Here is a 26,064-nt window from a genome sequence, read left to right as displayed (position 1 = left end):
ATTTTAATGAAAATAATCAAACTGCCTGCAAAAGAATTTTATCTGTTTATTTTTTCATGTCAACGATAAGGGCAATGCTGTTGTGGCTACAAGATTTGGACAACTTCTAGGAACATTTGGAACAAATGAGATGGGAATATGTAAACAAAATTTAATTCTGGAAGAGGAAATTAATTGTGAAACAACTTTAAGTGTACGTGATGCAGCAATCCATCAGTAATTATCCGGAGGTCAAGGATTTTTCAAATGTTCTTGTAAAACTAAATGTTTAAGTAACCGGTGCAAATGCAAGAAAAACGGGAGAAAGTGTAATAGTCGGTGTCACAGTTCTACAACTTGTGATAACAAATAATTTTAATACAAATTTGTATCAAGTTTTCATGTTTTATAAGTAATATTTGATGAGTTTTAATATAAAAACATATTTTATCTGTGATTTTATTTCCAGTAGATGACATTTTAAACTTCAGTTCTCGTAATTTTATCATGTAACAAATGTATAATTTTATTTTTAATTGAATAAATGTCTTTTATTTACTCGCATTTATACTTTAGGCATTAAGCTTAATGCCTGGACACATTTTTCAGGATTTAAGCTTAAATCCTAGGATTTAAGACTAATGCCTAACATCATTTAGGCATTAGACTTAATGCCTAAGCGTTAGCTTAATGCCTAGGATTTAAGCTTAATGCCTAATTTCGCTTATTGCCGCTAACATATATATCAAATACGACATATTAAAATATTAATTAAGACTGAACACAAGTTCAACCACTTTCTTTTTAGACAAAAACCGTTTAAAAATAATCTCACATGATAAAATTGTGAAGATTTCAGTAATTTTGCCTGATTTCATGATGCTAGTATCCGGTGGATATGCATTGTATCGTCAAAAACAGCTAATATTTATGTAACAAAAGTATTTTTCTTTCCCAAAAATTGTTAATAGTTTTCATTTTTAACAAAAAAAAATTATATGCTATATTTTGGGGCCGAAATGGAGACTTACTGGCCAACGGCATATCCGTTTTTTTATCCACATATCGAGTTGTTACTATTTTCTGAATATGACAAAAGCATTCACAAGTCTTAGCATGCAGGGGTGGTGTTCTCGAAGCTATCTTAGGATTAGGACGTGTCCTAAGTCTATCTTATGGCAAATATCTGTCCTAAGTCGTGTTCTCGAAGCTCTCTTATCTTATCATATCTCATTGTTCGTCCTAACTTTAGGACACCCAATAAGGTGTCTTACGATCATCCTATTGTCATCTTAGTGTAGTACAGTTTTGATTTCGCTTTTTGCTCATTATTTTACGTGAAAATGAACATGAAATGAAACGCACCATCGGTTATCAACTCGTATATAAAGAAATTGGGCATGATTTTAAACTTTGAACTTCGTGTTTCACGATACGATTACACTACAAATTTAATTTTCAATTCAAAACAAATTGTTTTCCAGTTTAAATAACAATCTTTTTTTTACAATTTATATTGGTAATTGTGCATTTAAGGTAGCACAATACAAAGATTTTATAACTCCAACTCCCAAGTTTTAAAATGCTGTAACTTTCTTAATAATGCTTGAAAACTTATAAAAGTGGTAGTTTTGGATAGCTAACAGATTACTCTTTCAAATTAATGCAATGTTAGTATTATGCAACAATTATGTAACCAATTATAATGTTAACTGTGTCTAAAATATTTTTCACCAAATTTCCACTTTCAAATGAAATTAGCTTCTGCATAGGTATCCCTAGAGGGTTGATTTTATTATATGTTGTTCCTATTGCCATTATCTACAAAAGGGTGTCTCAGATTTCATATAGAATGTATAGAACAAATTTTACACCTAATTAAACATTATCTTCTTTTATGTGGTTAAGATGTTTACACTAATTAGAGATTTATGAGAGAATGGAACACCATAGAGACAATCTGAGACACCCTTTTGAAGCCCATGATGTGTTGATTAAGATTTCGTTAAAATTTTCTGTATAGTTAAAGAGAGGATAGAGCTAAATTCATTTGAGTGAACTTACCCAGATTTTGCTGCTAATTACATAATAATTAATTACATAATGATTGCATAATAAAAATATTGCAATCATTTAAAAGATTAATCTTTTATCTATCTATATATACCTCTTTTATTATTTTCTATGCATTCATAAGAAAGTTACAGCATTTCAAAGGTTAGTGATTGGAAGTAAACAAATCTTTGTATTGTGCTACCTTAATTCTGTACATGTTATTATAAAATTCGTAAACAATTTTATTAAATATTTCGTCATTAATAAATGTTTTATCAAAAAATATCTTTAACTATTTAAAATTTGACTTAGGATATGTTTAGAACGTCCTAACATACGATTCGTCTGAGATAGCTTCGAGACACAACCTAAGAGTGTCCTAAGTTGATCTTAAGTCCATCCTAAAATTGGTCTAATATGTGTCTTATGACGTATCTAAGAATACTTTCGAGAACATCACCCCTGGTGAAAACTCATGTAAAATCCGATTATCAAATGTAAGCACCGTACGTGTGCGGATTCCTGAATGTTGCTTTAATTCTGACTATGTTGATTTTCCGTGACGTTACCCAATATATGTATGGGGTATACTCTTTCTTTTCCATATCATAAACTGTTAGTAATAAGACAATGACACAAATATATAAAAATAAGCATTTCATCAAATAAAATTATGAACTATCAATATCGTCTATCTGCGAATAAGAAGATTGAGGGTCAACGTGACTAATTTATACTTCATGTCAGTATATGCTTAAGAAATAATTCACGGGGGCTTGAATATATCGTTATTTTACCACGGGTTGGCCCTTTATGACAAATATTTTACCCTGAGCGATAGCGAGGGGTAAAATATCGGCATAAAGGGACAACCCGTGGTAAATTCTAGATATATTCAAGCCCCCGTGAATTATTTCGATTCTTATAGGACAAATACGGCATTTTTTTTTGGATCGAAGCGCTCTAGGTGGAGGCCATTATTTGCCGTTCCCATAAATTAACGCACTTTTAGATTGGCGTAAAAGAACGGAGCAAACAGAATAAGTGACATGCTAAAACTATTCACAAAACATATTTAGATAGATTTGTATGAATTCTAATGATAACTCACTTATATGTGATCATATGACGTCTATGTATATAAAAAATGGGCTTATACCACATTTTAGCATCGTTTGTTTACGTTTACTTGTTGTGATGATTTTTGGTATCAAAAGCGTGTATTTTCCCGTAAAGTGCTTAAATGATCTTAAATCATAACGTCATCATTCTATGACGTCGGGTACTTTATTCATAAAAAAAACATATGACGTGGGAGTACGATCGGAACAGCCAATGCAATATATTCATATTTTACCACGGGTGTGTACTCAAAGCGTTTGAAGGACGTCATGTTAGAAATTATTGTTTTAAAAACTGATTGCAAATATATATAAAGTAAATGAATAAATACAATTAAAATGTCAAAATCAGTTGATCAGTCGAAATGCAAGCAACGAACATAAATTTATTAAGTAAATTTAAATTATGAGACTTTAAACTTCAGCATATACATATTGTGAATCGGAGGGTTGTCTCGTTGGCACTCATACCACATCTTCTTGTATTTATAGTTTAGAATGGGAATAATTTGTATTATGTTTTAGAAGAACATTTTGCATACATTACATGCGTATATTTAAATCTATTGACTATTAAAACACATTCTCCTTATGGCACCCCAGGGAATACAGTGTGTATTATCATTGTGTTATCTTTTTTTTTATAGCGTTTAAAGATACGGTGAGAAATGGAACTTTTGTGCTTTACATTGTATTTTTTGTAAAGTTGTCCTCGATTTATACAATACATGACGTATTGGTCACTGGACGTTATAATGTTCTCGTTTTATACAATGTATGACATATTGGCCACTGGACATTATGCTCTCGTTTTATATAATGTATGACATATTGGCCACTGGACGTTATGTTCTCGTTTTATACAATGTATGACATATTAGCAACTGGACTTTATGTTCTCGTTTTAGACATATTTAGTAAACAAAACGCAATCAATCAATCTTTATATCTCAACAGTTAACAAGCATACATCATTTCAAATATAAACAGTCTAACTTCTTAAAAAATGGACTTTCAAAAATACCATCAAAACTGTAGGATTAAAAGAAAAAGATTCAAAAAACAAATTTATAACAGTATAAGACTGCTATTACAGGGGTACAACTGGTGTCCATAGAAATATTGGGGTCCTTTACTTCTGGTTGTTCGGTGTGCGCCAAGGCTCCGTGTTGAAGGCCGTACTTTGACCTTTAATTTTTTTTTACCCATTGTGACTTTTTGAGAATTGTCTCATTGACACTCATACCACATCTTCTTATTTGTATGCTCTTCTGTAGTATTGAATGACCTTTCTCAAGTTTTTTAGTTGTTCATTTCATTGAATACTTTTATTAAGAACGGCACTCATAATATTACTTTAGCTGAAATTGGCTACAAATACATTTAATTTGTGTATGATCTTGTTTTGAAAGTAAAGCTTGTTCATAAATGCATACATGTCAGAAAGAATTGTCATACTTTTTTTAATTCAATATCAAATTGCTCTATATTATAAAATTGTAATTTTAGTAAGTGTTTTTTTTTTGTTTTTTTTTTGTGTAAGAGGGTTAGATTTAATTTCTTGTCCTTGGGGGAAACTCCTACAAATATCTAACCGCTGTTTATCTGTTAGTATATCTTACTAGACACAACTTTATTAACTATACATTATATCTAACACTACTTACCATTTCCAAAATCAAATACATACAATACAATACAATTGACGCCTGTATGATATGACTATAGCAAAAGGCAATGTATATTGAAATTGAATGTCAAGTGGACTTTGCCGAATTTAATTCCATTTACGTTCCAATATATTGCTATGATCTAATTTTATCTATAGAAAAAAAATCTCTCTCCGAACGTGTTATTCATAATTAATTTAACATTATCTCCCCTTACCGAATCAAAATAAAAATAAAATATATATGTCTATATACTATTACTTGTTACAAATCGAAACAAATATCACAGTTACTCTCTGATTACAAATAACCAATGATTTTAACCATTCTTAAGTGCAAGCGTCAAAAATGTTTTCGCTTTATTTAATTTTCGTCTCTGATGACCCAAGTCGGAACAATTTAGTCTGATTGGTGATGATCCTGACTTTCATCCAGACTGTTCTCTTGAGAATCCAGGTCTCTGATTGGCTGATCTGTGTAATATCCCATGTAAGGAATCGTAAAATATTGTTTATACATGTAAAACTATGTGTCGCTTTATGTTGCATTGATTGCCTTTCCATGCTTGATCTGCCAGATGGTTTGTTATTAATATTTAAAGCTAATAGAGACGGCAATGAAGATATATAATGTTCATACAATCATTAAAAGACATCCGGCTCAATCTGAGTCTGATTTTTATTTAATATTAAAAAACCGAGAATAAAATATAGATTTTGGACTATCAAAAGTTTATTGTTATCAAAATTTGAAATAGAAATTTGTATTGTTATTTAAAAAAAGTTTCAAAAGAAGGACTAATTACAACATATATATAATATATATATAAGTGACACAATGCCACGTTCGTTCATGGTCAAGCACGTGAAAAGGCGCTATGTAAAGAGTAGACCAAAAGCTTCGACAACAGGTAAACTATACACCTTTGGCATGCTCACTGATCGTTTTTATAATTTTAAAGTTGCACGATTCTACAGCATGTATTTGGTCCATTCTAATACTTATTCAATTATTTACATATTACTGCAAAATATTTTTTTTTCCTAGAGCATTGTCCAGACAAAGAAATCTTGTTTCTTAAATCAAAATTGGATCTTCATGAATATATTTCGATTTACTTTTTGTCACAATTCCTTTTAACTGTAACACAATCAAATTGTCTGTGTTAACTCGAATTGCATCTTTATCCTGATTTGTTAAGCTTCCTATTTAAAAATTGCGGACGTTATGCATTTTAGAAAACAAAATCCTTTTACCGTCGTTTATTTTACGGTAATCAGATTTGGTTAATATTTTGTTAAAAAACAAACATCGCTTATTAAAATTATTAGTATTTATTATTATTATTATTATTAATAGTAGTATTGTATTTGATTGACACTTTGCTGATTGTATCAAACTTTTTTCTCCTTTTGTGTTGATATACATATACCTGATCTAAAAAGGCTACATTAGTTAGTCCTGTGTGATTTTTAATTTTAGTTCGTTTATATATTTCGGAGTTTAGTATGGTATGACGTCCATTATCACTTAATAGTACACATTTGTGTTTAGGGGCCGGCTGAAGCACGCCTCTGGGTGCGGGATTTTCTTGCTGTATTGCAGACTCAATGGTGGCCTTCGTCTGATTTCTTCTCTTTCGTCGGATTCGTTTGTCTCTTTCTTTGACACATTCTCAATTTCCATTCTTAATTCTAATTTGATATGTATACTGACTGTATATATAACTATGAGTTATTTCTTAGCCTTTTTCATGTCTTTTACATAATAAAGGTACCAAACATAAATTCTGTTTTTTTAATTGGATTTATATAAGGGGTAGAGTTGGGCACCTGTAAACATGTTTATAAACCCGCGTTTATTTTGTGTGCCGTAATTCAGTGTTTGTCGTTTATTGCTGAGTATCATATTTCAGTGTTTTCTTCTGTTTTTGTTTTCCCTTATTTCCACGTTTGATTTGTTTACACTTGTGTTGTCGAGGCGGGGACCTCGGTGTCGGGTGCGGTGGTATGAGTAGTTCTGCTGTTTCAATAATCTGTCAACCATGAAATTGTCAGTTTAAACCGGCACGTTGCAGTTGGGTTCGACTTGAATTGTTATTTAAAAATGTCAGTTGTCTTACCGGAGGTCTATGCATGGTTATCTCCGTGTACATTGACTTCTCCGACAACTAAAAACTGCATTACCGCATCAAATATTATATCGCAAATGGCGTTTAACACAAAAAAAACAACCAATCAATCATATTTGGGCCTTTTATAGATGACTATATGGTATGGGTTTTACTAATTGTTGAAGGCAGTAAATGTGGAACTATATTTACTTACCTCTTTGTCATTTAAACCCTGATGGATAGTTGTTTCGAGGCAACCATACCGCACGTCCTTATTTTCATGATTAGAGAAAAACATTATAGAAAGCTTGTATGTCAATCACTGGATGTTCATTGAGTTTTAAAACAAAATTACCGGCTTGTGAATAAACCGTTTTAAAGTTCAGACATTACAGGACTTCTTAACCCCCCCCTTTTTTTTTACAGATAATACCGTAGTTTCGATGAAATGAAATTATTTTTTTCTACGACTTCAGTGTCACATTAGAAATTCCTTAAGGAATATCAACACTAATTCATAGACCCATTGCGTTCTTTAATTGCATATTAGAGCACACTGGTACCAGGAAGTTGTAAGTACAAAACAGTTGTGAGCTCTGATCTTAGTAACAGGATAAAAAAAGTTCTCCTATTTTAATTTAACATATGATTAATTATTCAAAACAAACTTTTAACACAGGATCTTCAGTGATCTCAAGGCCTTCAGCATTTATTTGATTTTTGGTAAATACAATTGAATTGTCATACAAGTGAGAAGTTTAGCTAGCAATAAAACCAGGTTTAATCCGCACTGTTCGCATAAGGAAATGCCTGTACCAAGTCAGGAATATGACAGTGGTTTACTATTCGTTTAATTCGTTTTAGTTTTTAATTTTTCCATTTTTTAAGGGACTTACCGTCTTAAATTTTCCTTGGAAATCGGTATTTTTGTTATTTACTTTTTGATACAAAGTGGTTTACTCATTTCTATGCGTAGGTATTATTTTGTTTAAAATAAATATTACTTGCTTCTATGTTTCTTTTTGACATGTTACAATTTCTGAAGCCATGATTGTTCTTAAATATCAAATTCGCACGAACTTCGACATTTTTAAAATTTTACAAGCGTGGTTCGGTTTTGACTTTGTTTTACATTCAAGTATTGCCTAAGTAATGATACAATCCATTTTACACAGCATACTGATGAAGGATATCTGTTATCAAAAATGTTCTTGATACTTGTTTATACTCTATCCCTTTTTCGATATTGGTGGTGTATTTTTTTTACACATTTAAGGCTTGCAGTACTTTCTTCATTCTTTATGCTTTGCATTATTCTTGTTAAATCAACGATAAAGAGGGTGAAGTAAATTTTCTAAAGTTTATAATGAAATTAATTAAATACCAGTATAAAAGTAGTGCTGACTTTCGAAAAAATCAAAAGCAACTATGAAATGGTTGATTAAAAATTAAATCAAACTGCATTCAACTTCTTTCTGGGGCGACTATGTTTACTTTGACCTAGACTTGTTTTAGGTTTCCTTTTTGGATTTTGAATTTTAACAAATCTTGTTAAAATGCGATGGTACTATTTTTAAAAATAAGAAGATGAAGTATGATTGGACGTGGCAGGGTATTTATACATCCCGAAAACAAAAAGAGACACCCCTGAAATTACTCACAGCTAGTGCAAAGCCAATATCAACTAGTAAAACAAATCATGTTATTAAAAAACTAAAATTGACCTCAAACGATGTGTTTGTCTCATGTAATCTTATTTATATCAAAAACCATGAAATAAACAAATGATATCTGTATGAATTAAAAGTCATAGAAATTTATTGGAATTCACTGCCTTTTTATTACAATTTCAGCAGCATGATTTAAATTATTTAAAGCTAAAATCTATAGACTTCAATATCTATGATGTAATTTTGACATTTTTTAAAATGAATTATTCTGTGAACAAAGCCCGAATCAGATTGGATCACGTACGTATAAGAAAATTTAAAAAAAGAGATAACATTTTGTTCTTTCTCTGTGAGCAAAACACATAGGAAGAGGCCATCGATTTTGAACAACGTCAACTGAGGCGTCTGCATATTATGTTTTCTTTTAATTTCACAAACACGGATTCTGTTTTGAACTGGATAAGCAAATGTAATTGGAAATTAAATATTTAAATTCAAATGCATTGTTATAACACTTAAATATGACATTCATCTGATTTCCTTTTATGATTCGATTTGTCCGTCATCCTCATCTTTGAGAATGTATTTTATCACACCGATAGCAGATTTTTTCTAATGGATTGACAAGCTATTATTTTTGGGATATTTTAAATGTTTTACCAACTCTTTAGTTATCAATGTTAAATCCTTCGTGATCGATGTTCAAAGATGGTAGTTTTAATTATAGGAATCAACAAGCGTTTTGTCAGCCATCCTTTAATATTTCATTGGTTTTTACACAAATGTAAAGCTGTTCAACTTTTAAGCATACTTTTATTGTATGAAATAAACTAAATTTGATTTATTGATTTTTTGCAATGAAATATAAATCATTACTCTGTCCAATTGCAAACAAGCTCATATTCTAATGCGCAGATAAATAATGGCCATTTGAAACATAAGGCAGCTACTTTAGCCTTTTATTAAATTGATCATTAAAGACACTTATTAAAGATACGATACAAAAGATTTACGACTTTTTATAGGTCTACATTGTTTATAAATAAGACGTGAACTGCTCGTAGCTGAAGTTACATAGAAGTAATATACAAAATTATCCTTTTTCATGTTTTTAAAAAAGAAATTAGTTTTGATAAACCCAACAGGAAAAGTATCATTATCTCAAATTTGCCTAATGCAGAAACATTTTTTTTGTTTTTATCAAATTGATACCCTACAACTGCTTTGGTAATGCGTATCGTTGTCGCTGAACTGTTTTTCCTGTCATAAAATTGATACATATAATATTACCACTGTTTCAGTATTACAATATGCAGCGCTGTACTTTCTTGTTATTATTTTTTTTTTAATTGACAAAATCTGAACTTTTTGCTGATAGATGTTTATATTTCTATGTACATACAACTTTATAGATGAGACAGATAATTATAGGTTGCATTTCTGTAAATATTGACAATGCAATTTCCCATGTAGGAACTCTTCTTACGGCTAAAACTGTACCACTTTTACTATGAAGTTTTGAAAAAAATCTTATCCTAGAATTGAACGTTAATATGCACTACAATTTTTTTCAAAGGTCAAAATATAGGGCTGTGCGGCATATTTTCAACGTTTATATGCCCTGAACTTTTAGTTTAAACTAACACTAATTTTCTTAACAACCCCTACTGTACCTCGAATGAAGGGTTATCACAGATCTCAATGTAAACAATATGCACATGTATATTTACTGGTAACATTCCCAAAAGAGGCGTGGTTTGAGAAACAGCTGTATTTACAAAGTGCAACCTGAAAGACATGGAGTAATTTCGTATCACGATCACAATGATACCTATATTAATGGTCGAGGATCTCTGGTTATGTTAATACCTCTGGGTTTTTTTTTTGTCTACTTTATTTTATCGCATTGTTTATCATTGTTTTCTATTCATTATTTCCGGTTTGTTTAAGAAAAGATCTGCACAAATTACCTAATTTGAAGGATGCTTTTTATAATTACTTCTTGAATATTTAAAATAATCATACAAGGATAAACGTTAGACTAGTTTTACATCATCTTCCAGTTTTCTCTGGTGAATAGGTGTGGAATTGGCAATCATAAGACTACTTCTAATTTTTATATAAATAAATTCATTTAAAGAATCAACGGTTCCTTCAAATGCAAAACAAACCCATTTAAAAAAAAGCCCTGCTGTCTATAAAATAATTCAATGCGCAGAACCATACCATACATTATTTATTTTTGATAATAATCTGACTTTCATTTTATGGTGATACTTTATTACAACGATTGAAAAGATTTGATCACGATTTAAACATTTATTAGAGATAACATAAATAATAGTTATCAAAGGTACCAGGATTATAATTTAGTACGCCAGACGCGCGTTTCGTCTACATAAGACTCATCAGTGACGCTCATATCGAAATAGTTATAAACCAAACAAATACAAAGTTGAAGAGCATTGAGGATCCAAAATTCCAAAAAGTTGTGCCAAATACGGCTAAGGTAATCTATGCCTGGGATAAGAAATCCTTAGTTTTTCGAAAAATTCAAAGTTTTGTAAACAGGAAATTTATAAAAATGACCACATAATTGATATTCATGTCAACACCGAAGTGCTGACTACTGGGCTGGTGATAAATAAGGAACTAACATCTGTAGAGGGGTCATCATGGGATGTAAAACTAGAGGCCATAAAGAGCATAACCCTAGAATGACGAATTTTACCAATTCTTTTCATTTGTGTCTATGAATAGTATTATTTGAATCTATAATATATTGAGAGGAACTAAAGAAGCCAAAATTATCAGCAAGACAATATCTACTAAAAAAACAATTCACTGGTTAACTTCGTCAGATCGTCGGTCTGCTTTTTGAAGTTATTACCTTAAAATGGCGCTTTCTATCCTATTTTTGGCGTTTTCTAATATCTTACAACTCTAATAGATAACCAGACACTTAAAAAGTCAAAATTATCAGCAAGACATATAATGACCAAATGGTCAGTCGACTCTTTATTGGAGTTATTTCTCTCTGATGCAGATTTTTTTTTTATCATCTTTGGGAGATTTGTCTATTACTTGTATCTTGAAAACTATAAAAGTCAGATGAAAAAATATTATCAAAGACAATATCTACAAATACGTCTAATTTTACTGAAATAGAAGATCCTTTAGTTGGTAGTTTGTCTCAAACAACGATCTTCTTTATGCACAAAAAAATTAAGAAGATAGAGAAAGATTGTAAAAAAACAGCTATGAAAAATCAACAATAAAGAGATTTTTGTCTTCAAAGGTTTTCTAGTCCATAATGTTGGAAGGTATTCTTATCTTGAAGATACAGATAGACAAATGTAATTAAGCGACATATACCCTTAAGCGCCTCTCGTTTTAGACCGCATTACGACTCATCTACATACTAGTTAGTTATGCTTTTTTATATCTTTAATAATTGTTTGAAATTGGCCATAAAATTTTGTTCAGGTTATTAAAATAAATATTTCATGATATGATATGATATTGAGAATTGTATTTTTTTTATGGAAAGCAGCTCTACTTTAAAAGTAAAATATGTTTGTTCCGCAATGGGAATATTTTTTTATTCTAAAAAAATATTACATTCTCTGGCATTTTTCTCTGGTGACTTTTTGTGAAATTGGCAATCAAACAACAACTGCTTATTGTTATATAAATCAATGTAATATTATCATTATGTATATCCATGTATGATTATTTTAATTAGTCAAGAGCTTATATTTAAACTATCCTTCAAATTAAGTTATATGTTAATATTTTTTTTTCAAACACGGAAATAAAGAAAACAAAACAATGCAAGCATACACAATAAAAGAAAATAGACAATTGAACACAAAGTATAATGTGATCTGAAAATGGAAAAGTTACGAACTAACAGGGTCGTGTAATGATCTGCTTCCTCTATACATTTGTATTACCATAGAAGTGTAAACTTCTATCAGTAAAAAGTTCAGATGATGTCAATTAAATAAAAAAATAGACCAAGAAAGTACAACGCTGAAAATAACAGTACTGAAGAAGTGAAAATGTATCTGTTGATGACAGAAAAAACAGTACAACGACAACGATTCACATAAACCATACTAAAGTATTATAAGGTATTAGTTTGATGACGAAAACAAAACGCAATTAAAAGGGGGACCGAAAGATACCAGAAAGACTAACTCATAGATTGAAATTAAACTGACAACGCCTAGGCTAAAAAATAAAAAGACAAACAGACAAATAATAGTACTTAAGACACAACATATACAACTAAAGACTTAGCAACACGAACCCCACCTAAAGCTGGGGGTGATCTCAGATGATGCAGAAGTGAAAGGACATCCTGCTCCACAAGTGACATCCGTCACGCTGCTCATGTTATTACAAACCCGGTAAATATTCTAATGAGGTAGGTCAACATTAAGGAACAAGATTTCAATCCAAATCCAGAAATACAAACTATATCTCCTAAAAGTGTCACTGCATCAGGAAAATTTAAGATAATGACACTTTTCCTGGGTTTTTTTTTCAAAACTAATTGTTCCTTAAAGAACCAAAGAAACCAAAGAATTTTTTTCAGAAGTAATTATTCCTTAAAGAACCAAAGAAAATGAAACATTTGTTTTTACTTCTGTGTAAATCAGAAGTTATTGTATCATATCTTTGGGGCTAACGCCACTCTTACATTAGAAGCTTTCAACAAGTACACACAAAATAGAGCTTTTCATCGCCTCACTCAAAGTATCTTTTCACCCTGAAAATATCTTTATCTCCTTAGGTTATTCTTATCTCATAAAAGTATCTATATCTACGATTTTAAAGAAATGATAGGTTAACTTTTTATTTATCTCTATTTACAGAACTATCTAAGACAGAAAACCATTCAACTACAAATTACAATGAAAAACAAGAACATCTACAGAAAGACTGTGGTAAGAATTTTCTTTACTTGTTTTCATGGTTGACGATATTTTTTAACGTAAATGTATTCAAATCCCCGTAGCAGTAAATTTATTTGATACGGTATCGTATGATATTTTTTTAACAATGTGTGGACCAGTACCATATCTCTTAGGTCCTAAGTATATTTTTGACTGTTTAAGGAGACATATAATCCGCAAATTGTCAAAAATATTATAGGGACCTAAGAGCTACGGTTCCATAGAAGTTATTCAAATGATAAATTATTATACATATCTTGTGTAACTTATTTTGTATAAAACGTCACTTTAGATCTCTATTGTAAGTTTTTGTTATGTAGAAAATGGATTTTCTCCATTTCCATTCTTGATTTTATTTATAGCATAGAAAAACAGAATATGTGATCGTTAGAATTTTGTGAATTGTTATCTGAAGGTAACACAGCTTATTATAAGACATGTCACGGTACTTTTCTATCCAAAACTCATGTATTTAGTTTTGATGTTATATTTATTATTTTCATCGGATTTTGTCTAATGCTTAGTTCGTGTCAGTGTGTGGTTCATTTTAATGTTGTGTCGTCATTCTCCTCTTATATTTAATGCGTTTCCCTTGGGTTTGGTTTGTGACCCGGATTTTTTTTTATCGATTTATGAGTTTTGAACATCTGTATACTACTATTGCCTTTATTTATATATCCCTTTTTACTTTTTTTGTATACAAAGTCACTTTAGATCACTATTCATGTTTTTGTTGTATAGAAGATGGATATTATAGCACAAAATAAAAGTATCGTTATCCGATATGCAAACTTTAATTATTCAAAACCCTTATCTTCGAAAATTAATTTCTGAAGATAACACACATCCCTTTTAGTTTAAACAGTATTCATTAATGGAAATTACAAGATAAATATTACAATGTTATATAAAGTTGAAATATAAGATTCGGAAACAAGTTTGGAAAAACTTTTGTAAATCTGTCTCCCTTTTTATTTGTTATGAAACTGAAAAAATTATAAGTTTTGTTTAAAAGCTATTTGCTCCTACTATTGCAATAACTCGTCTTTATTAAGCTAGGTCATCCTAAATTAAAGTCCGCGCTGACTTTTTTCTTCAATACTGTAAGATCTGCTAGATTGCATACTGTCACATAAACAAATAGCGAATAAGGCACTCTAGAAATAATGACCTTTTACGACTAATATAGGAGTATATAAACGAATATATCTACTTCCAGACGTTATTTTATTGCACAAAATACAATTAATGCATTTGTCCATGTGAAATACTGGTAAAAGATTTTTCTGCTCTTTTGGATTTTGTCTGTGTTTTAGATTTGATTTGACTGAATCTGTTGTACATAATGGGGTTTTATTTATTTGTTTGAAGGCGTCATCAATGAGGCTAGCAATGAGTGATTTTCCATAGTTCGAAGTTGATTTGAACTCTCGTATCAGCGCAACATTTTTCATTGTTTTGACTTTGAACAAATATGATTAAAAAGCCACCTAACATTTATTCTTTTTATTAATATACGATAGGCTTCTTCTTTTTTTTTTTTATTAAATATTCTACACATGTAGCCTGTAGATTCAAATTAAAAAAAAAAGGATTTCACTCGATCGACTTGCGGTTTTTAAAATTATTTAACTGTTTTGCTTTGTACTTCTAATCTTAGTGAGTTGAAGTAACATTTCAAATGTACATTCGAAAAACAGGCCTTGCGGTCATGAAACTTTCGAGTCAGTTTTTGTACTCGTACTCGAAAATCAACCAATTACAATGCTGGATTTCATGTTTCGAGCATGATTTTTGTGCTCCGAGCACTGAGCAAAGTTTTATGACTTTAACCCCAGAGCTTCATTATTCAAAGATTACACTTTGTGATTTACTACATGCAGACTTATATGAGACCCTTTACATTCTATGTAATACTTCAGTAAAAACGAATTATGTAAATGAGGCAGTAAAACGGAATTAAAAGTAAGGCGAATTATGATTTTGATAACAAGCTATATACTCCCACTATGGAACTTATGCAAAACAATACATTTTATTGAAAATAAAGAGAAATTTTTATGTTTACATTCAAACAAATTTTGCACAACAAATAAAACGACTATGATCAAACCAAAGTATTAGTAAGCTTTACAACATGCTGTGCTTTCGGATAAGTAAAGTAAGGGGTTAAGGTAGCACAATACAAAGATTTTATAACTCCAACTCCCAAGTTTTAAAATGCTGTAACTTTCTTAATAATGCTTGAAAACTTATAAAAGTGGTAGTTTTGGATAGCTAACAGATTACTCTTTCAAATTAATGCAATGTTAGTATTATGCAACAATTATGTAACCAATTATAATGTTAACTGTGTCTAAAATATTTTTCACCAAATTTCCACTTTCAAATGAAATTAGCTTCTGCATAGGTATCCCTAGAGGGTTGATTTTATTATATGTTGTTCCTATTGCCATTATCTACAAAAGGGTGTCTCAGATTTCATATAGAATGTATAGAACAAATTTTACACCTAATTAAACATTATCTTCTTTTATGTGGTTAAGATGTTTACACTAATTAGAGATTTATGAGATAATGGAACACCATAGAGACAATCTGAGACACCCTTTTGAAGCCCATGATGTGTTGATTAAGATTTCGTTAAAATTTTCTGTATAGTTAAAGAGAGGATAGAGCTAAATTCATTTGAGTGAATTTACCCAGATTTTGCTGCTAATTACATAATAATTAATTACATAATGATTGCATAATAAAAATATTGCAATCATTTAAAAGATTAATCTTTTATCTATCTATATATACCTCTTTTATTATTTTCTATGCATTCATAAGAAAGTTACAGCATTTCAAAGGTTAGTGATTGGAAGTAAACAAATCTTTGTATTGTGCTACCTTAAACAGAAAAGAATATTTGTGAACGCATTTTTATCAGACATCCCGTAAAGAGCCTTATAAACCTGATTGATGTGATTTGTCTTTGTTGTTACATAATTTATTTTTTGGTATCCAGAGGGACCTTTTAAAGTCTTACATTTCTTGTTAATATGTTTTCCTATCGCGTTAAGCAACATCACTTTACGTGAGGCGATATCAATCGGTAGAAAAACATCACGGAATAAGTTACTGCTCAAATGTGGTACACCAATATTTTAACATTCAACATTATGGCATTTATTGTAATTACCCGAAATCACTCGAATAGATTTTCATCCAGATCACGACATGCGCGTCAGTGATTGGATATTTTTGGTTCCGGCGGGAATTTTCATGAGATTGATTTACATTTAATGACGTAACCTAATGCTTCTCCTATCTTGTACAAATTGGGATAATAATCAAATCAAACCAATATAACAAAGACTTTGGTTTACAGATGTTGGTCTCTCGCGATCAAGATGTTGCTAATTACAGTATAAGAAGTTATTGTGATAAAGCAAATTTATAAGAGATAGATGCATGCACGCAATACTGTATTTATCCGTACCTCGCATTTCTATTGAGAATACGATCTTTCATTTAAGTAGTTTCAAGAATTGTAAAATACATTGAGTAAATTCATACAGTTCATCTAGCAAAATATGTATAAGATTAATTTTGACTGGATTAGTAGAAAATATGTATCTGCATTAACTGGTGTATGTATTCAGAATTAACGAGTCACTGATTTCGTAGTCTCTCATTTTAGTATTGAACCGTGTTTTTTGTCAGTAAAGTTTCTAATACCAAAAACAAAATTGATTCAACATGGCACTAAAGAAAAATTCCAATTTTATCACTCCATTATCACGAACCGTTTATAAACATTATTGTCAAAATACCTTTGCAAGGAATAGGAGACATTTTCGACCTTACAATATTCACCGTTCTGTAGTCAATACATATACTTTTATTACAATAGGTTTGTGCATTTCTCGTCGATAACTTCCCCATTCGTTAATATTTTCAATGCAATACTTGAATCAACGACTTTCTTTTGCTGAATCAACATATAATATCCACAGCGTTTTCAATGGATATGTAAAGGAAAATGAACGTCTTTTTGCTCCTTGGTGTTTGTTAGGTTTATTTATTAAACGATGTTAAATTGGTTATTACAGAATAATCATCTTTCTTATTTTAATTTTTTTTATGACAAACCCGGAGTGATAAAAAAGTAATAGGTATTAATTTTCATTAAAAATAATCAATATCCAATGTTTTAGAATACTCAGCATGGTATAGATATTTTGTTTACGAAATTAAGAGGCAGACTTGTGACTAAACCCCTCAAAAATGTTCTATCCTTTTTATTATACCACCGCTTTAAAAAAAAAAGGGGGGGTATACTGTTTTACCTCTGTCTGTCCTTTATTCTCTTTTTATATTATACCTTACTCATTTCTTTTTTCCACTCTATTTAGAACTTAGTTCAACCTTAACCCCAGCTGAGGATATGAAACGTATGAAGACTTTTTACGACCGATACCAACCATTATTTGACAGATCGACAACGATGGCAGAAGATACTCTGAATACTGTTTATTATAATGGCTACAGGTATCTGGAGAGAGACCACAAACTTCTTAGATACAACTGTGATTGTTTTGATTGCAAGCCATGGTTGAAACCCTACTTTTCACGGTCTGACGATTTGTTGGATCATCAACATATCTCACCATCAAGTACTGGGTCATTCAGCGAAAAGAAGGATCCTGAATTAAATGACAACGGTTCACCTCAAAGGGCGTTCCGATGTAAGGAATGCGGAAAGGGTTTTAAAAGATCATCAACTTTAAATACACACATGCTGATCCACAGTGACACACGACCATACCCTTGCAATTTTTGTGGAAAAAGGTTTCACCAGAAGTCTGACATGAAGAAGCACACGTACATACACACAGGTCAGTAACACATGTTAACAAATATAACCAAAAGGAGATTTTGGAGAAGGTCGATAAGACAGCACCCAAAAACAGTGAAAATGTTAAAAGGACATATTAATACCAGTTCCCTGTAACCATTAAAATACAAACTAAGTAAATATTTTTTTTCCTTTGTATTTGATGACCTTATCAAATTTTATCAATATGGAGCAAATCCAAACTATGCGTCCCATGAATCTTTTTTAAAACTTTGATGATTACAGAGAATTAGTATTTTAAGTAGTAAATAACTCATCAAAGAAACCAGACTTATAATTGTAAACCCAAAATTTTTCGATGTTTAAATCTCTTAAGGTAGATGGGGTGTCTAAATTATAATCCGTAGAATTTCTTAATAATTTGCCAAAATTTAGTGTTTATCATGCTTGTTTAAGAACATTAATAAAAAGAATGGGTCACCGAACTTATTTTCACACTACAGATTGTGCAAAATTGTCAAATTTTGTGTAGACTATGCATGGAAAACCCAATTTTCGGTCATAAAACGAAAACTACACCATATAATTTTGAGATAAAATACGAGAAGATAGCTCAAATATTATTCTTTCAGATAATAAGAAGAAAAAAATGGGATCATCGGACTCGGTTTTTTTTGTTGCTACATGATAATAAAATGGGTAAATTCCTAACACATTCTATATAGGATAAAATATGGCATTTTCTATATAATAATGAAAAATCTTACACAAGAATTACCTACTAATTTAAAAATTTGCACATTTTACCAAAAATCTAGACCTTGTTTTCTGGTATGTCAAAATCCAAAATGGAGGAAGACACCCTATCTACCTTAACATGATTTAAATGACAAAACAATGTATCAAACAGAAACTTAGGGAATTGCATGAACTCCAAAAAGAGGTCGATTAAGTCATTCGCCTCCTGCTATGCCTGCACCATCCGCCATGCGAAACATCTCTAAACAAGAAATGAATACATTCATCATGTACTAACATAGAACTGCCACAGCATTCAGTTCCCCTTTAATAAACGAAATATTAAGATAGAAAATATATTTAAAGACGAAATTTCATTCTGTTTTAATTTGATTAATAGGAACCAATTCAATTATTCATTTGAAATGGTCATATTACATTATAATTTTATACAGAACAAGTCTGTTGGATTTTATCTTGTCGTTTCAATACGTGATATTATTAATAAATTCTTCCCTTTGTATTTTTTAAAAATTTATTTATTCTGGTTTTCCTTCATCCTAAGTGCATTCGATCCAAATACAAAGATTTTTTATATGATGATTTTCTCATTACTGTTAGAAACCAATAAACAGAAAAATCAATATAATTTTTTTTATTAAATCCATAAACTTTATTTGCGAGTACTTATTCATTCGCGACGCAACCGGATCCGGTTTTTGTTCTGTTCAATATTTTAAGTGAAACTTTGAAACTTTGTTAAGGATCACACGATTTGACTACAATTTGTATATCATGTAGTCGAAAGTAAAATCACAAAAATACTGAACTTAGAGGAATATCAATTCGGAAAGTCCACAATCACATGGCAAAAATCAAACAACAAAACCAAAACGCATGAAAAACGAATGGACAAGAACTGTTAATTCCTGACTTGGTACAGGCATTTTCAAATGTAGAAAATGGTGGATTAAACCTGGTTTTATAACGCTAACCCTCTCACTTTGATGACAGTCTCATCTCGAAAAGAACGCATATACCCTAATATAGTAAAGTTTCTCAATGATGTGTGCATTTTGCATCACCGTTATGTGAAGATTTTTATGAATTGTATCAGCTATATTTGCATTAGTTAATTCGATCTCGTTTTGCCAAATGGTATAATCTTAAGAGTTCACTATATGGATACGTCTTTCCATAGTTCCACCCACCATTTCATTGCAGCTGCTTTAGTTATCGTTTTGGTTTGCCTGAAATATGAAATGCAGATAGTATAGTTGTACATATATCTTGTTTCTAAAATGCAGGTTAATTAAAAAAAAATTTTTTTAACATTTTCTTTTCAGGAGAAAAACCACATAAATGTCTTGTTTGCGGTAAAGCCTTCAGTCAGTCTTCTAACCTAATCACCCATACCAGGAAGCATACAGGATTTAAACCATTTACATGTGATAGATGTGGACGATCATTTCAACGTAAAGTTGACCTGAGACGCCATCATGAAACAACACATTAAATTAATAACTCATCTGAATTAAGATGCATATTACGTTATCTAGAGATTTATTTATAAATCTCATTTACTCAGTCGGCTTAATTATTATGCCTAAATATGAACAGCCTGCACCATCACGCATAACTTAATAGGTGACATCGTTCTGAAAAAGAAGGCGTCTTGGAGAATTGTGTACTTATAATGAAGATGTACATTATTAAACACTATCCGTTGCTAAATTTGTACACTGTCGACATAAAAGTACTGTTTCATCTCTCAATGTTTAACAATCCATTACCATATTAATATGAATTCGTCAGATGTCTTCATGTAAATAGAATTATTTATGGGCACTGTAGATTCGGACGTTTCATCAAATTGAAGCTAGGTTTATTTATTTACAGGTAACCTACATAACGATTTTGATGTATTGTTACAGGCTTTGTTTTTTAGTCTTATATAGTTCTATTTATTTATTTGATAAGAGAATGTATGTTGTTGTTACCTTAAAAGGAATAAAAATATGTTATTGTTTTTGTTTTGTTAAAATTGATTGTAAAACTTTATTTTGTAAATTACCGAAACCAAAGATGAATTCAGTAAGATTATCTTAGCTAGCTGTATTTGGAAAAACATTTAGGAACTTATGCGGTGTGAGTGCCAATGAAACAACTCTTCATCCAAATAACAATTTTTGTCCTCAGCGGTCTTTCAACTTCGTATTGTATTTGGCCCTTTAAACTTCTTTTGATTCAAGCGTCAATTCTGAGTCTTTAGTAGATAAAACGTGCAACTGGCGCAAATACAAAATTTAAATCCTGGTATCTATGATGAATCTATATTCAATAAGGTGTTCATTAAACCTAACAAAATCAAACGTTCTACTTAATAAACAAATGGAAAACAACTGTCCTATTCCTGACTTAGTACAGGAATTTTCTATAGAAAATGGGGAGTTGAACCGATCTTTATAGCTAGCTCAATCTCCCAATTGTATGACAGTTTCGTTATATTGACATACTAGATGAGAATATGTCTTTGACTGTATACTACGAAAGCGGGTCCTTTACCAGGAAAACAATTATCCACAATTTCAGAGGATTATTCATGATAGATAGAATTGTATTGAATTTCATTTACTTTTTAAAAGCTACTACGAAACCTGTGCTGGCGTAACTAGTTTGAAGACTGGCATCATTGATGATCAATGATTTTTAAATGGTCCATGGTTCGACATTTGCCAGAATTCATTATGTACATATGAAAAAATCAAACCCAATGAATTTATGAAAAAAAAATCCTGAAGTGGTTTTTTTTTATATTAAGGTCCATTTGTTCATATAGTTTCATTATAGTGATACTCCTGCAGCAACAGGTTAATCGTAAATCAATAATTATTTGGACTTTATCAAGTTTTAAAACAAACTATTATTTAACCAAGCAGTACAGAAAAAAGGATTAAAACCATTTTTTAATTGTTGCACCAAATATATACGTTCGTAAATAGCAATAATAGTTATCAAAGGTTCCAGGATTATAATTTAGTACGCCAGACTTTTTTCGTGTACATAAGACTAATCAGTGATGCTCAAATCAAAATATTTATAAAGTCAACCAAGTACAAAGATGAAGAGCATTGAGGATTCAAAATTCCAAAATGTTGTGCCAAATACGGCTAAGGTAATCTATGCCTGGGATAAGAAAATACTTCGTTTTTCGAAAATTTCTAAGTTTTGTATACAGGAAATTTATAAAAATGACCCCATTATTGATTCATGTCTACATCGAAGTGTTGACTTCAGAGCTGGTGATACCCTTCGGGAAGAAACTATCACCAGCAGAGGCATCGACCCAGTGGTGCAAATATTTTTTGCTTAAATTATATAAGTATACTTTACCCGAAAAAGGATCTTGTGTTATATACAAATTAAGTTTTAGTCCGTCACATCAAGTCTTTACATCAAATTTTCGATACTACAATTTAAAATTTCCGTATGTTTAAATTTGTTCGTGGTTCACATGAGCAGGGATGTGCTAGAATATAAATAAATGAGATTATGAGTTTACTGTATGGATTTCTTCTAACATTTCTCCAGAACTCTCAGAATAATCTGTCAAATGCCTGTTTTAAACTAAGGTATATCCTACACTGTTCCAGAAAACCCAGGTCTTAAGCTGATTTAGTATAGAACTGTCAGATTCTGTTCTTATATAGAACTGGACTAAAATGTTCTAGCTTAAAACTTAAAAAATGCTACATAAAACAGCTTTTGTTAGAAACTGATCTACTTTTGCATACTTTCGAGATCCCTGCTCTAAATTATCAGGAAAACTGTCTAACAGATCTTGACAGCTTTAAGGAAAAGCAAACTGTTCTCAACAGTTCAATAAGATAGCATTCCAGATAAAAACTACAAAAACTTCATTGACAAAATAAATTATGATTATTTTTTAAATCATTACTCAAGGCCACCTGACACATTGAAGAGCCTCACCGATAGACAACTCAACACTCCCTCCCTTCTCTCGAATTAAGAGGGGAATTTGTTGACTGTATTGCATCTTGTTTTTGGAGTTAAAAATAGGTACAGATTCAGAGCTTTCAGTATATTTTTCTCTGCACATGTGTGATCGTATCAAATAGCATGAATGTCAATAAACGTGGATTCATTATTAAATGCAAAATAACAAAACTACCGATATGCAAGGGAATTCAAAACGGAATGTACTTACACAAATGCTTAAATCAAAAGCTGTAGCACATCTAACGATTAGAAAACACCTGTCATATGCCTCACTTGGTACAGGCATTTCCTTATGTATGAATTGTGGATACCTATTTTTTTTATTTATTTGGTAGATGCAAACCATGAATTGAAACGTTCAAAGTATGAACTGCATTAGGCTTTTTTGAAAACTTTAGCAAATCCATGAAATAAAATTGCCACTAAAAGACTATTTTTAATCAACCAACAAAAATAAATGAATCCACAGTATTGCTGGACCTGCCAAAAGCCTGTAAAAATACTAACACGTATATTTTAGCATGCATCAGAGCAGGACTTTTGATTTAAAGAAAATATGCATTCTTTAGTTGCGGTTTAAGTTAGATGTGGATACTAAAACATTTTAGAGGCTATTTAAAAGGGTTGAGTCCGAAAATGTCAGTGAGAATAGTTCATTATTGGTACTATTTATATAAATTGAAAAAAAAGATATTCATAAGAAAACAAAATGACAAACAAGCGTACAGTCCACAAAACACTACACAAAAATAACTGAGCAACATCATCAACACATATGTGACGCTATATTTGGTGTAACAAGGGATGCAAACTTACAGTACATGAGAATGAATCAGACTGTGTTGAGTAGTTACGATGTTTTTCTATTTCATCATGCATCAGAATAAACATGCTTCATCAAATGTACACTTAAACACAGGTATTTCATTATAACTTTTAATCAAGATAGTAGAACTAGTTTAATAGAAAAGAAAGGTTATCCATTTATTATACACAATTAGTATATGCACAGCAAAACCACATTATGCAAAGGACCAGCGCTCACAGCCTCGCCTCACATCAAGTTTAAGACGGCGCCTAACACCAGTTTATGCTTTGGTTTTTAGAAGACAAAATTACCAAAGTAGATACACATATTAGGTATTAGGTACATGTATTAACACATTACATTTAAAGAAAACACAAGGATAGTAAAAAAAGGGTCATCTGAAACCATTGTTAAATGTTAAAGACAATAACAATCAAAACCCAGAAGTAAACACACACTCGCAAAACCAAAGGACGTTTACATCAACAGTTATAAATAATGAATAAGAAACAACACGAACTCCACTAAAATTCGGGAGTGAAGTCAGGTGCTCCGGAATGGTAAGCATTTCCTACACCGTATACGGCACCCGTCGTTAAAGGTTTGAGAAGCCTGTCTTTAATTGTAAACATTTTTGATAAACAGACAGTGAAGAAAAAAAACCTATCGATATTCAGAAATATGAAGTCATAGAATTATGGGTGGTATTTGGTTTGTTTGTTATTAAAACAAAAATAAATTATATTTTCATATGTAGAAAATTATGGATGAAACTTGGTTTTATTGCTAGCTAAATATCTCACTTGTATGAAAGTCGCATCAAATATCATTATATTAACAACTATGCGTGAACAAATAAAACAGAAACAACAGACATGAAAGATCTATTGACGTAATAGCACAGTTAATATTTTATAAATTGTATTTCAGACTTTAACAATTACAATTTAATACAATATATATACACAGGGTCTCATTATATCATGAAAGTTTCTCTAGTTTTTAATCCCAATTATCAAAAACCTATGATTACGTTTGCAGACTTAGCAGTTGTATCATTCTAATGTTTGGCTTTCAAACATGCTGGTATGAGCGTCATTATGACGCTTAATCCAGAAAAAGTACTTCAGACGCGCCAACTTTGAAAGAGTAATACATCCCGTAACAGAGAAGTGATCGAATTGATGTTTCTTTACCGTTAAAATTATCTATGTTATCGACAAACTTAATTGAGTAGTGACAGAACTATAGGTACTTTAACGTTAAAAAGATTGACAATGCTGACAAACTTTCATGTGTCGATAATCAAGTTATATACCGATAATATTGAAAATAATTATAATGATATGAAACAAAATATGTCCATGCACCATTTCGATTGGGCGAAAATAGTAATTTCTTCAAAGTCAGAACAGAAAAAAAAAAGATTTATGGAAGGACGTCTTAATAGTATTATTTCCTTTACAATTTTACCCAAAACTAAAAGATATATACTGGTAATTAATTTAAAAGGTGTTTGATAGGAATGAAGTCCGTTATTTTTTCGGACTACAATGTGTACCGTACGTGAGATGGGTTTGAATTCAATCAATAACTTTGAAATGTTTTCTCATATGTATACACAAAAGGAAGGACCGGTATTTGTACTTCTGTTAGGATATGTCTTCGTCCGTCTCACATTCCAAACTTTTTTCTAATACAGTTTAAACGGGAAATTTTTTTTGAGATTTTTTTTTGACATGACAAAAAAACGAGCAAAACTATATCTTGCAATGGCACACACAGAGAATATTTTTTTTAAGTAAAAATCAGTTAAAATAAATTTCTCCAAAATATACCATGGCCAGGACCAGACAGTTTTAGCAGTGTACAAATGAAAATCGTCCGGAACACTGCGCTTGCTTTCATTTTGAGGGATCATGCAACATTTCACTTATTACCAATAAACAACATAGGTTCTCAATTACTAAAATAAGTTCTAATAGATAATTTCAAATCAGAGTAAACATATTAACTTCCTTATATACAGTCGAATTTGTCTATAGGTTACACAAAGCTGGTTCTTAAAACGTTTGTATCA

General features: G+C 30.9%; 1 protein-coding gene across 1 annotated transcript; it reads left to right on the top strand.

Moving 5' to 3' along the window:
• The first annotated feature begins 5,403 nt into the window (after positions 1-5,403).
• LOC134705545 (zinc finger protein sens-like) lies at positions 5,404-21,085 on the top strand. The gene is made up of 4 exons (XM_063564261.1): positions 5,404-5,735; positions 13,492-13,563; positions 17,976-18,458; positions 20,503-21,085. The coding sequence occupies exons 1-4, from the start codon at positions 5,663-5,665 to the stop codon at positions 20,670-20,672; spliced, it is 798 nt and encodes a 265-aa protein (XP_063420331.1). The 5' UTR covers positions 5,404-5,662; the 3' UTR covers positions 20,673-21,085.
• The last annotated feature ends 4,979 nt before the right edge of the window (positions 21,086-26,064 follow it).

Source organism: Mytilus trossulus, chromosome 2, assembly GCF_036588685.1.
Source record: "Mytilus trossulus isolate FHL-02 chromosome 2, PNRI_Mtr1.1.1.hap1, whole genome shotgun sequence".
NCBI lineage: Eukaryota > Metazoa > Mollusca > Bivalvia > Mytilida > Mytilidae > Mytilus > Mytilus trossulus.
The sequence above is the reverse complement of the archived record's forward strand: the minus strand, read 5'-3'. Positions and strand labels throughout refer to the sequence as shown.

What these genes read in the sequence shown, in the direction of transcription:
- LOC134705545 (XM_063564261.1), top strand. Translation starts at nt 5,663, where the DNA reads ATGCCACGTTCGTTCATGGTCAAGCACGTGAAAAGGCGCTATGTAAAG. An exon ending in ACCAAAAGCTTCGACAACAG is followed by an intron (nt 5,736 to 13,491) that starts GTAAACTATACA and finishes CTCTATTTACAG; the next exon opens with AACTATCTAAGACAGAAAAC. An exon ending in ACATCTACAGAAAGACTGTG is followed by an intron (nt 13,564 to 17,975) that starts GTAAGAATTTTC and finishes CACTCTATTTAG; the next exon opens with AACTTAGTTCAACCTTAACC.